Source organism: Rutidosis leptorrhynchoides, chromosome 3 (genome assembly GCF_046630445.1).
Source record: "Rutidosis leptorrhynchoides isolate AG116_Rl617_1_P2 chromosome 3, CSIRO_AGI_Rlap_v1, whole genome shotgun sequence".
Lineage (NCBI taxonomy): Eukaryota > Viridiplantae > Streptophyta > Magnoliopsida > Asterales > Asteraceae > Rutidosis > Rutidosis leptorrhynchoides.
The window spans coordinates 94,731,111-94,745,348 of NC_092335.1; the positions used below are offsets into that span (position 1 = coordinate 94,731,111).

The 14,238-nt window shown below is 35.1% G+C and overlaps 1 protein-coding gene across 1 annotated transcript; it reads left to right on the plus strand.

Annotated features, from left to right (window-relative positions):
* The first annotated feature begins 3,422 nt into the window (after positions 1-3,422).
* Positions 3,423-4,077, plus strand: LOC139900204 (uncharacterized). Its single transcript, XM_071882996.1, has 2 exons — positions 3,423-3,771; positions 3,983-4,077. The coding sequence occupies exons 1-2, from the start codon at positions 3,423-3,425 to the stop codon at positions 4,075-4,077; spliced, it is 444 nt and encodes a 147-aa protein (XP_071739097.1).
* The last annotated feature ends 10,161 nt before the right edge of the window (positions 4,078-14,238 follow it).

A 14,238-nucleotide genomic window follows, 5' to 3' on the forward strand; every position in this document is an offset into this window, starting at 1 on the left:
TAAAGCCCATTAATAGCTCATAGTCTAATTTCTACAAGTGTCGTTCTTTTGTTCAAACCCCAATTATGGTACAAAGCCCAATTACCCCATCTTTAATATTTAGTCCAACATCATGATTACTTCGACTTAAATAAGCATAATATTAATTTAAGTACGAGACATTAATTTAAAAAGAAGAACATAACTTACATTGATTATTTATCGCGTAGTGTTACACGGACAGAACTTCGACTTCAAAACCCGTAAAATAACCTTTACATTACCCAAACTAACTAATATAAAAGTACCATATATATATATATATATATATATATATATATATATATATATATATATATATATATATATATATATATATATATATATATATATATATATATATTTATTATATATTACAGAGGGAGAGATTGAAAGAGTGTGTTTTGAGTTCGACCACAGGCCTGCCTTTTATAGCAATGTGGCCAGGTTTTTGCTGCCTTGTCTCCTAGCTTGTCGACGTTATATTTAATTAATATATAATATATAAATAATTTATATAATTATTTAAATATTATATTATATTCTTGTGCATAGTTGACTCATAATTTTCGGCCCGTTGCGTCGCGCTTTGATAGTTGGCTCAGGTCCCGGTTCCGGATTTTCGAACGTCCTTTCGTACTATTTAATATCTTGTACTTTGCGTTTTACAATTTGTAATTTGCACAAAAAATTATTTTCCTTAACTCTCAAAATCCGCGCAAGTCTTTAACTCACTTTTAGTCGCACTTTTGAGTGCACTATGGCTTTAGTGGCACTTTTTAGGCTTTAGTGGCACTTTTTCTTCAATTCTTTAATCTTCGTGCTTTGTCTTCACATTTATTTATTTAAACGATTACAACTTAAAAATAGAATAATTACAACTAAAAACTTTACATATTGGGATGATATTGCGACTAAATATATGTTCGTTTGGAGCACTATCAATAACATAAAGAAATGTAACCAACGTTTATTGGAAAAAGCAACCCCAAAGGTTTGGGACCAAAAACGATTAGCAGTGACCATTGAATAAGTTTCTTCAGCTTGAGTTATTTTTTTTAATAACAATGTGTGATCACTCAGAGGACTTAATCAGCTACACGTTTATTTTCCAGCAGTTTAATTTATTCATTTATAAGGTTAATACATTAATATTACATCGCCCTTATAGTTCATTTTAAATGATTATCAAATATGTTATTGTCATTCAGAACCAAGTTAAATGCCTAAATCATAATCTTTGGATTTAGATTGTGTTTGTATACCGGTTAATTGAATGATTCAGCCTGAATGTTGAACCATTAAAACATTCAACCAGAATGATTAAATGGTTCAACATTCATTGTTACACCATTCAGAGTTAAAACACCCTTTTAATCATTTATCACCTAAATTTTATGTAATATCTTCCTCAAATCATATCCAGAACACTTTACAAACAATACTGAATTTTTTATTCATGTAACACCTTAATAAAGTAATTTTACCTAATTCAAATAGTTTATTCAAAATAGTTATCAAACAACTTATTTTCATTTAGTACCAAGTTTATTCAGAGACTTTGAATCATTGAGATTATGAATCAGTCAGTGCTAAATCATTAAGTTTTATTAAACGCAGTATTAGAATCATTTAACGCTTAATCATTTTATTTTATTAAACTAACCCTTAATTTTGTCCAATTTCGAGATTTCAACACAAATCAAGTAAGACCCTAAAAATCCTATGGAAGATTTCTAAAATTCCCCCTTTGATTCCTTCAAAGAATGACGTAAGAACTTCATGAATATCTCAAGAATTATATAAATATTTGAATGTTATAGATTTTTAATTGTTATCACTGATTTCGTTTGATCTTAGTCTTCTATTGTGTAGTAGCTTAGTATAAATAGGGTGGCCTCATTTAACACTCTAAAATTCTTGTATTAGTTTTTATGAACTTTTCTCAATCAACATAAGTATTATCATAAATCCTACTTGTTACATACTATCCATGTCCCAAAATTAATAATTATTTCATTCAACTTTAAAATATTTTTTTATAACTTTGACTTTATTATTTACATAATATTTGCTAAAATTTATATGAATGATATTGATTTTAGTGGCACTGTTTTGATTGATATAATCTTTCATCAGATATAGATATACACAATATAAAAAAATATTTAAAGTCGAAGTAGAATAAAAAGTACCACAAATGTTACACGGTGAAAATTATTTAGAAGGGAGAGAGAACTTCATGATATTTTTATGCGTGTTTAACAGCAAACAAAATATAAGGGTTAATAATATACTAAATTCGTCCAAAAATAAGAGTCCACGTTACTATTTATATTTATTCCAAAATAAATGTCTCTTACTCAAGGTGATACTAAAAAAATTACTAAAGTTCCAATTTTACTCGGTTTATATATGAAAGTTCGCATAACTTTTAGTAATAATTTTGTCTGTTTATTACGGAGTACTTTCTTTTGGAAGATAACTAATTACAATTACAATGACATATTAAAAGAAGTACAAAGTGAAATTTTCACTAAAGTTGAAGTTGGGGAATTCAAAGTGGGTATATCGACAAAAATAAAAAGTAAATTGATGGTCAGAAAATTTAGGGATGGCGCCTGCGAGCGATGGATACGGATTTTATATACCCGCCACCCGTCCGTCGAATATATTTTTTTCTCGTTGTGATCCGTTACCCGCCTGCGGGTAAAGAAAATTCGCCCATGCCCATGACTCGCGGATACGCCTGACCCACGGGTAATAAAAATTTACAATTTAGTTAAAAAAAATTAAAAAGCCGAATATTTTATTAATTATAAGTCATGTATGTACAAGCTACATGTAAAATAAAGTGAAATTTAAGTTTTTTATTACTTTGCATGTAACAGTATATATTTATCATTATTCCATTATAATTAAATTCAATTTTAAATTTAATATAATTGTAAGTATAAACTCGTGAGTAAATTAAAAAAAAATGCAATGGATTTGCGGATCGGGTTTTACTCGGGACGGGTAGTATATAACCGCGAGTCGTCGGTGGGTGTAATTTTTTACATGTACCCGTGCCCGCGGGGTAAGATTTGATGATTTTAGTCACCCATCACGAATCGGATACCCGCGGGTCACAAGTTTTTTCTCGCCCATTGTCATCCCTAAGAAACCACAAACAAAAGGAGCTAGTACTGACATATGCGAAAGTAGAACCTTAAATATTTCCACTAGAGGTATCGACATTCCTTCGAATTACAGACCGAGATGACAAATGGGTCTCCTCGCTGAGCAATGATGGTATATTTTCTGTTAAGTCTACTCGAGATCATATAGATAAACAGATTCTTCCTTCGAATTCGGTTTTAACTACATGGTTAAAACAAGCTCCAAGAAAAGTTAACGTTTTTATGTGGCGTTTCAAGCTAGATGCTTTACCTGTTCGTTGGAATATTTCCACTAGAGGTATCGACATTCCTTCGTTATTATGCCCGAGTTGTCAGCTTGGTGTCGAACGTTTAAATCATACATTTTTTGAGTGTCAAGTGGCTGTTGATATTTGGCACTTGGTTCGGGTGTGGCTTAGTTGCAATATGCCTATTTTTCGGAATTGGGAAGAAATTAATTCTTGGATCGAGGGTTCTCTTTTTTCTTCGAACGTGTTAATGAGGGCCAAAGTGATTGTGGTTACAGTTTTATGGGTCATGTGGAGATACAGAAACGGTGTGGCATTTGACGATATTGTTATTCATAAAAATTGTATTCTTGATGTAATTAAACTTTTTTATTTTCGTTGGTTAAAAAACCGAGGTCAAGCGATTTCTAATTGGAATGCTTGGCTTCAAATGCCTTTATAATTTCTCCCTTAGCGCCTTGCTAGGGAGCGTTTATTTATATATTTTGCTTTTGCCGTCAAAAAAAAAAAAAAAAAAAAAAATCCCTTAAATAACTAAAACATCACTTAACTTAGATCCAAAAGAGTATGAAAAACTCGTAAAGAAGAAGCTTGAAGTGGAAATGGAACTAGAAAGGGCTACAGAAAAAGTTTCTAGCTCAAAGAATTAGATTAAAAGAATCTTGTATTAAAGCGTTGAGGCAAGAAAAACTTCTAAAGATGAAAGTCAAATATTAAAAATAGCTAATAATTCCATGTCGAAGATGAATGAAGAACTAGGAGCAAATAATGTGGAGGTAAACAAAAAACAATGTATACAACTTTAACAAACAACCTTACTAACACTTAGAGTAAGATACCGCAACTAGTGTGAAAGTATTCAAAGAATGAGGGAGGATGCAAGGAAATAAAGGAAGGAACAAATGGTAGAAGCTATATATGGAATGTACAAGCTAGCTGATATATCGAATGTGATTCTAGGAGAAATGAAAGAGTTGGTTATAATACCACAAGAAAAAAAAGAACTAAAGAATGAATGGGAAGAGATGCACAAGACACAGCTAGAGCAACACAAGAAAATTGAGTTGAAAAATGTGCATCAAAAGAAATAAATAGTACTAGAAAGAGAGAGAAAGAGAATTGCCGGACATAAAAGGAGGAGTTGAGGAGTTGAGAAAGAGAAAAGAGACATGCTTGATCAAATTAACAAGTTAGACTGTTAGAGGCAGCTAAGAATCAAACACTATGTGACCACAAGGCCAAGCAGAATCGGTTGTGAACCTAAGTGTGAGCGAAGCTTTCAGGGGAAAAAACAATAGTTCAATGACATGGTTCGGGTGTAAGATTTGGCAAACTATCGAATGGACTACCGCCTACTTTCTTTGGAAAAACCGGAATCAAAAAGTTTTTTCTAACAAAAGTTGGACGGGTCCGACTATGCTAATGGAGATTCAATTAAAATCGTATCAATGGATATCCGCTCGAGTTAAAGACAAGAAGATTGAATGGATCGTGTGGCTTTCCAACCCTCTTACTTACGTTTCTTAGTAGTAATTTAGTGTATTTGTATTTTTACTCCGTGTTTTATAGTTAGCCTCGTGTTTTTGATTGTTGCGCCCTCCGCAACCAGATGTTGTTTGTTGCTACTTTCATTCTGACAACGGGTTCTCCTGTTATGTTGTACATTTCGAGTTTAATAAAAAATTTCATTGCATTTCCAAAAAAAAGAAGAAAATTTTAAAGATTTACTATATTTAATTGTTTGTAAACGACTTTCACTATGACTTTTGGTACTATAATGACGAGTTTAATTTGTTTTTGGTTAAAATTTCTGAAATAGCATATTTTGATCTCCATATATAAGTGTATATAGTCATATACAGTACTAGTAACTAAAAACACTAAAAAAAGTCGGGACCTTGAGGCTGAACATTAACAAATTCGGGACGTTTATTACTCTCTCAATCGTTTGATATGTACAACATACTATTTTGGAACCTTCCATTTCAAATGTCAATTTTGTATTTTTAAAAATCTAAATTGGTTAGTGTGGAATTCCAACATGATATCGCATCTTGCCGAATTCATCCTGAAGGTCGTCGTTATGATTTATTTTTCGATCGGATCTTGTTATTCTTTATATCACTGGTAGGGGAGAGATTGATAGGGTTAGGCAAGAGTAAATTGAGATCCGTTTTTTTATGTTATATTTGTGAAACTAAATCTTCCAAAATCTTATGTAAGATATTATACCTATATACTAAAACTCGCGCCAAATTTCGTCGTTTCAGTTTTATCGGATTGTCGTTTTGATTTTGTTTCATACTAAGGTTATAAAAATAATTTTCATATATGGGTGGGGGAAGAACCCGCCCGACATTATTAAAAAAAAAAAAGGAGAACTAAGTCAAGACGATACAGATCAATTATTTTTTTTGCCAAAGATATTTTCATTTTCGAAGGAACTCGAGTTCCATCTCTTTTCCTTTTTCATTCAAGAGTTTTTTTTCCTTTGAGTTTCTACGTTGTTTTGAGAGCGTAAAAATGGACAACTTTTTTTCCTAAGAAACCATACATAATTCATATTGTTACATTGCTAAAAAAATTTCATAGCAACACTAAAATACTTAGTTTATCATTTAACTCTTACTAACCATAATCATAATTATCCCCGTAGTCACCTACGATTAAAACCGTTACTACACGACCAACTCAAACAATTTGAGTTGACTATTTAACTAAAATAAGTTTCATATTGTGCGAATAAATTAATTCAACTAAAATGTATGATAAATGATTGTTAAAAAATTATACATAACGGGAGATGATCGCAACGGATAGTTTAGTCCCCCTCGGATGATCTAAAAAAAAAAAATCAAAAGGAAAAGTCATTAGTTTAGGCTTGAGGTCAAGTAGCAGATTTGATTTGACTTTGTAAGTTAGGTTTTTACTATTTCACATGTCACATCAATTTTATTTTTTCAGAAAAATAGGGAATTATGCATTACCCCCTCCTATTTTGTTTTGACGGGCTTAAGTCCTCGTAAAATATTCAATTTAAATTGACATTATCTTTGACCGATTATAGCCCTCTATTTTTTTAAAAAAAAAATTAACAACTTTTTTTTACAATTTTTTAAACAACTTTTCAACCTTTTATACAAATTTTTAACAACTTTTTCTTCCTTAACCACATTAAACGTATATATAAATATAAATATAAATATAAATATAAATAGATGCTATATAATCGAATGCAAAAAAAAATCTAACCTTTTTATAATCGAAAGCATTAGCACGCTAGAATTTTTGACATCCACAAAATCACTTAGCCATTCTTACTTAAGAACTTCAACCATATACATGGTTCTCCTTTTAAACCCGCGAGCAATCACATAATCTCCTTTAAACACTACCTACTTTTGATCCCCAAATAGAACATGAAAATTATCGTCATCCAATTGCTCAACCGAAATCAACCGACTCTTGAGCTTTGGGACGAACCTTACATTTCTCAAGATCAAGCATAATTCAAGTGTCTAATCACGAGATCACCAATACCCACTGATATCGGCTAAAAAGTCACGTTTTTACCCCCGATATTGAATCCCAAAAGCATAAAGTTCAAAGCTTTGTCAGCAAAATAATCGCTTTTTCGGTTAAACTTGTAGGTAAAGTGATTACAAAGACGATGTAAAAAGAATCAAGAGAAACGGAGCTAAAACGAAGATTCTAGAGCGAAAACGGTGAAAGACAAGAAATCAAGTTACGATCCAGGGAATCAAGGCTGACCAGCACACCATACGCCCTGCCATACGGCCGGCCATACGGCCTGCCACTATGGATACGGCTTGCGAGATACGTGCCAACAAACGGCCCACCATTCGGCCTGCCAGCCATACGGCCTGCCAAATACGCCCTGTCATACGCCCTGCCAGGCGTATTTTGGCAATTTCCAAGTCTATTTAATGGGTCTTTGTCATTCATTCCAACACATACCTCTCTTCACTCTCTCACTACAATACATTTTCTCCCACTAGAGCTTTCAAGGCCTTCTCACTTCCGAGAGGGAAATTAAGTACCCGGAGGCGAACGCCGAAGATTGTAATAGGAGCGGGCTAGAGGTTGTCAGCACTTATAATGGTCCAGATCTCGTCTGTAAACGGTGAATGCTTTCCTTAATTTAATAAAGTTATTATCTTGAGTTGCTTTCATCTTGCATGATTATCTATCTGTTACAATTATTTATTATGTGTTGAATATTTTATCTGAAACTTGTCATATTGTTATTGTGACGCCCCGTACAAAACCATCGTGTACAGATCATCAACAACAGGATCATCACAAGGTCAAACACTATATGCTGTTTGAAAACCGATTTGCATTCATTAAAAAGATAACGTTTTACAAAGATAACATGTCATAAGACTTATTACAAACCATTATTCCAAAATAACATAAGTTTACGAATGCAAAACATAAGTTTCATAATTTGAGACATCTCTAGTAATGCAGCGGATAACTAGTACAGTAGGTCCATAACAGCAATTCAATAACAGCATGACATCAAGTCTAACAGCGGAAGCAATAAACCTCTAGGCACCTGAGAAATACACGTTTAAAAAGTCAACACGAATGTTGGTGAGCTATAGTTTAAGTTGTAATAGTAACGTAAGATGGGCCACGAGATTTCAGCGCTGCAAACAGCGTATCAAAACAGTATGAAAAGTATATGCATAACCGTGGGCACCCGGTAACTAGACTTAACGTTTATAACCCCCTGAAAGTACACTTGACGAGTGCGTATGTTCACGAAGTATTAAACACCCGTTAAATACTAGCACGACTAGCCCGAGTGGGGATGTCAAACCCTATGGATCCATATCTAAGATTCGCGTTCACCGGTTCAAAGACCAATGACTAAACGTTACCGTGCTAAAGGGAATGTTTATGCCGTTGTATAACCCACACACATATAAAGTTTAAGTACTCGTGCCTAGTATGTAAAACGTAAAAAGCGCATGTATTCTCAGTCCTAAAATAGTTAAAGTAAAAAGGGATGCTATAACTCACAGTGATAAAAGCGGTAAAGTCGGTAATGAAAGTACACAAGTAGTAAGTCGGTCCGAAAGGTCGTCAACCTAAATCAAAGGTTACTAGGTCAGTAGGTTGTCTTTATAAATTCTAATAGTGCATAAAATAAGTTTAAGTGTCATCATCATCATCGTTCATCATCATAAAAGCTAAGTAAGTTTGACAAGAATAGAGATCGAAACAATAGGCTGACTTCGGTCAGCTGCTACGACCTCTACATAAATCGAAAAGATGCATAGTCAGTGGCTATGGCTCCGTATATGAGTCCCCTATCCACTGACCAATTTCCAGAACCTAACTCGTCTTCATTTGACCGTGGCGATGGTTTAAGTGCGAGTAGGTCAGAAATTTCAGCACAACGTTAATAGGGTGTAGTGACTATCGGAGGGCCATAAATCCTAAACCGTAACTCGGATTAAGATGAGGCCTAAACGGAAAATCATCTACTCGAACCGAACTAACTGAAAATAAATTTTACAGTAGCCCAGGTGGTCTGATCAGATACGAAAATCAGTGGACAAGTGCTCCGGTGGGTTCTTGGTGCTTGATGCTCATCACGGTTCTCATCCTTGATGCTTGTAGCTTCAAGTGTACAACTCGTTGATGGTTTAGCATCACTTTTGACCAAGATTCACCATCAATACACAATGTGTTAAGACCAAGTAAGAACACAACTCATTCATGAGTCTTAGATGGATGATGAACCAAGGTTACATCATATCCTTAGTCTTAACACAATTTCAATTCACAATAACAACTAAAGCTACAAACTTTACATCAATTCAACAAGTATAAGCACAATCCAAGTCAAATGTGGTGATGGAACCCTAAGCTAGAGAGCTTGGATCCATTTCACACAAGTTACAAGGTTGCAAAGCTAGAAAGCTTGAACCTTTAAGTGTTCTTGAAGATCTTGAAGCATAAAGGTTGGATCTTTAAGATATATGAAGATAACAAACACAAGTTTGAATATTTTTCACAAAACAACATGATCAAAGCAAAAAGAACTTAGATCTAACAAAAAGATATGAAGATTCAAGCTAGAAAGCTTGCATCTTAATTGTTCTTGAAGATCTTGAAGCATAAAGCTTGGATCTTGAAGATGCATGAAGATTACAAACAAAAGTTTGAATCTTTATCATAAAATAACAAGATTAAAGTATAAAAGAAGTAGATCTACAAAAAGATATGAAGATTCAAGCTAGAAAGCTTGAATCTTCCATGTTCTTGAAAGATTCATGCTTGAATCAACAAGATATAAGTAAGATCAAAATTACAAGGAACTTGATCTCCATAAGAATGATGATGATATACATGAAAATGATGAAGAAAAGAGGAAGAAAAAGAAAACTTACAAGCTAGAAAGAAAGAATGAATAAGTGTGTGAAAAGCCAAAATGATCAAGTGTTGGAATGAGAGGCTAAAGGCTAGTATTTATAAGCAAATGAGTATCACATGGATTGATGAGGTGGCCAAGACCAAGGCCTTAGTGGCCGTGATTTTTGATGGGGGAGGGGGGAGACAAAGTTTTACTTTTTGGCTAATGGTGTCTAAAGTATATCCTTATGCTAGAATCCTAAGTGACAAAGTTGATAATCCTTATCCATTATGCTAGTATGACTCATTAACTAATTTATTTATTATTTATTTATTATTATGGGCTACTAGTAATAATACTTGGGCTAATTAATTGGGTCACTAGCTAGAGTAGGGTGGGCTTGAATCCAACAAGGTAGAAAGTGTAACGACCCTGGATTTTCCAACATTTATTTATTAATAATTACTATTATAAATACTTGTGATTAAACGAATGTATGTTATTACATTTACATGTTGCCATGATTGCCCGAACTTGACTTTAATTGCCCGAAACGTCTTTGTGACACCCAGAACTTTCACGAATAATATTTTTAGATATTATTTACATTCATGATTAGTTTTATTAATCATTTTAATTAACTAAGGTTGTTGGTTAATTACTTGGGCTTTTGTTGGACTTTATTTGTTAATTTTTGAACTTGGGCTTTGTTTAATGTTAATGGACTCATGGTTTTGGGCTTATAAGCCCACCCTACACTTTAAGTGGACTAACTAGCCACTCTTTCACTTGTAAGTATTAAATTGAACCTTAACTAGTTAGTTTTACTTGAAGGAATCTAGTTAACTTGTTATCCCCATGCATAACCATTCTTTATCCACCTTTTATGAGCTTTACATGCAAGAACCCAACAAACAACTTCCCCCTCCCTTTGTACAGCTGAAACCGTGGCCTTTAGGCATGGTTAGGAGTGCTTTTGTTTCATTTCTCATTACTTGTTTACTCTCATTCTCTCACAATTTCAAACACTCTCAAACTTGCTTCATTCTCTCTCACTTTTCTCTCTAGTTCTTGTAAGTAAACTTGAATCATTCTTCCTTTCTTTCCTTTGTAAAACCATGACATATCACTCTTCATCATCATCATTCTTTGTTTGTTAAATCTTTAGTTACTTGTGTTGATTACTAGTTGTTATCCTTCTTTACTTACATGTTATTATAAATCAAACTCACTAGTTTGTTCATCACTTTATCTTGTATTAACAAGAACATTCAAGAACTAAACTCTCTAGTTTAGGTTCTACATATAATGTTTTGAAAGATTAAAGTTCATAGTTGTAAATCATGCTTGTAAGTCATGTTAGTAAACTTTAAAGTTTACTTTCTTAAAGATCAAACTTTGGTTTGAATCTTTAAAGTATGAACAACAATGAACTAATTACTTGTTTAAATTAGTTTGTTACTTCATTTACTTGCACTTTAATTTCATGTTGTTGGTTGTATTTGGTTAAATGTTACTAGTTAACTTTGATCTCATTAATCTTGAACTTAAAGTTAACTTTAAGAGTTCAAGAACATGTAAATGAAACTTTTTAATTATAACTTGGTACACTTATGGTAGATCTAGACTTTTAAGTCTTGGATCTTCAAGATCAAACTATGAACTATGTTCTACAACTCAATATCTTGATTTCATAAGTTTACTTCAAGTTTGTAACTTGTTTTTACTTATAAAGTTCATGTATGTGTTAGATCTAAGACTTTGATGTAACTTTGGTTCATCAAACTTCATACAACTCTTAAGTGAGTTGTGCTTCATGTCTTAGACTTGCACTTGGGTTATGATGGTCAAATCTTGGTCAAGATGATTCAAACACATAAATGAGTTGTACACTTGAAGTTATATGCATCAAGGATGAGAACCGTGATAAGCATCGAGCACCGGAACCCATTATTTTCTGTTTACTGTCTTCTACCTAGTGTTTTGGTGATCCTGTAACAGACCAGTAGACCTGGGTTGTTGTGATTATGATTTTCAAATATCTCTGTTCGAGTAGATAACTTTTCATATAGGACTCGTCTTAATCCGAGTTACGGTTTAGGATTTATGGCCCTCCGATCGTCACTATGTCCTTTTAACGTTGTGCAGAAATTTCTGACCTACTCGCACTTAGAACGTCGCCAAGGTCAAACGAAGACGAGTTTGCTTCTGTAAATTTTACCACACTTAAGGGACTCATATACGGAGCCATGGCCACTGGTCTCACCTTAATTCAGTAAGGGTAGAGGCCGTGGTGACTCATCGAAGTCAGCTTTTGTTTTAAACTACTTTCATGAACGAAACCTACTTTACACCTTTTGTTAAATGATGAATGATGATGACCCTTAAGACCTTATTTACATACTTTAAACCTATTAAGACAATTTACTGACTTACTACTATTTGCCTTAGGTTGAGGACCTTCGGACCGATTACTTGCACACCTTTTCCGAACCGACTTTACGACTACATTATCATTGTGAGTTATAGCATTCCCTTTTTACTTTAACTTATTTTGGGAACTGAGAATGCATGCGGATTTTATATTTTACATACTAGGCACGAGTACTTAAACTTATATATGTGTGGGTTATACAACGGCATAAACATTTCCTTTAGCTCGGTAACGTTTAATCATTGGTTTTTGAACCGTGAACGCGAATCTTAGATATGGATCCATAGGGTTTGACATCCCCACTCGGGCTAGTCGCGCTAGCATTTAACGAGCGTTTAATACTTCATAAACATACGCACTTGCCAAGTGTACTTTCAGGGGGTATAAACGTTAAGTTAGTTACCAAGTGCCCACGGTTAACATATACTTTATCATACTGTTTTGAAACGCTCTTTGTAGCACTGAAATCTCGTGGCCTACCTTACTTACTGTTATACTTAAACTATAGCTCACCAACCTTTGTGTTGACGTTTTTAAGCATGTTTTTCTCAGGTGCTTGAGGTTAGCTTCCGCTATGTACTAGTCGTGCTGTAGACACCCACTGCTTAGAGTTGTTATCGCATGAACTACTTTATTTTGCATTCAAACATTAGTACTTTTGAACTATGACTTGTAACGACCGTTGTGGTCACATACACTTATTATTTGCTTCTACTTAGTGAAGCATACTTTTGGATTGTAAAACATTCGATGTTGGCTTAGACATCACTTTATTAATGAATGCAAACTCTTTTTGAAAATGCATATAGTACTTAACCTTGTAATGATCCTGTTGTTGATGATTCGTACATGATGGTTTTGTACGGGGCATCACATTTGGTATCAGAGCATTGGTTGTAGGGAATTAGGTTGCATTAGTGAGTCTAAGACCGACCCGATTAGGATTCACTAATAGGACTAATCTACAACTTGCTAGTTTACGTGTTTCTACTGAACTTACTGCATGCTGCTGCTTGCTTTTACTGCTATATGCCGTATGCTACTACATGATTTCACTACTGTATGATATCACTTGCTTTCGATTGCATGCTACTTCTGTACGACTCGTTATTATTGCCATGCTGCTTATTGATATACATGATTTAAACTGTTGGCCAAATACGTGCTTGCTTTATGACTTACTGACATGGAAAATTTATTTTTCCTTGTTCAGATGTCGGATGTACCACCTGCTAGCGTTTTGGGCAGTTTAGACTCTTTAGCTACTCCACCTACCACCGTTGCCGATCCACCGATCCCGATACGCACGAGTGACCCCGGCGCTTCATCTTCCGGGACTAGCAGCCAGCCGCATGCACCAGTGGCTACTATTGACGGACACGTGGACCCTGCGGAGATTCCAGCTCCGTCTGCTCCCAGACCCTCGGATTCATAGCCCCGCATCGGTGGTGTTGTGATCCCCGCGGAGTTCGGGGAAGGGCCATTCCGTAACCATATGCGCATGTCGTGCCAACGCGCTCCAGATGGACGTTTAGTGCCGATTCCGCCATTCAGACACAGAGAGATGTTGGCCGCCTTCGGACTGCCAGTTCAGCCACCCGTGTCTCCACCACATGATTCGGATGACTCATCATCCGCCGATTCTTCATCAGATGATTCTTCATCAGACTCCAGTGACGACGAGGACCCTGCTGATATACCTATTCAGGCACCCTCCACCCCGCCGAAGAAGCGGTACCGTCCTGATGGCACCATCATTCCAGGGGTGAATAGAGGTCGTGCTTTCACTGATGCTTTTGGTCGGCGTCGGAGGGTTACTGCCCGTAAGCGGCTTGTGCCGTACCCTGCCGACCCACTCATACGTAAGGCACCTCGTTACGTGCTGACTATTTCTGGAGCCGGGACATCTGCACCCCGTTTCGTGCAGTCTGCACCACCCGCTCCACCAGCACCATCCGCTCCACCGACCCCACCTGCACCACCAGC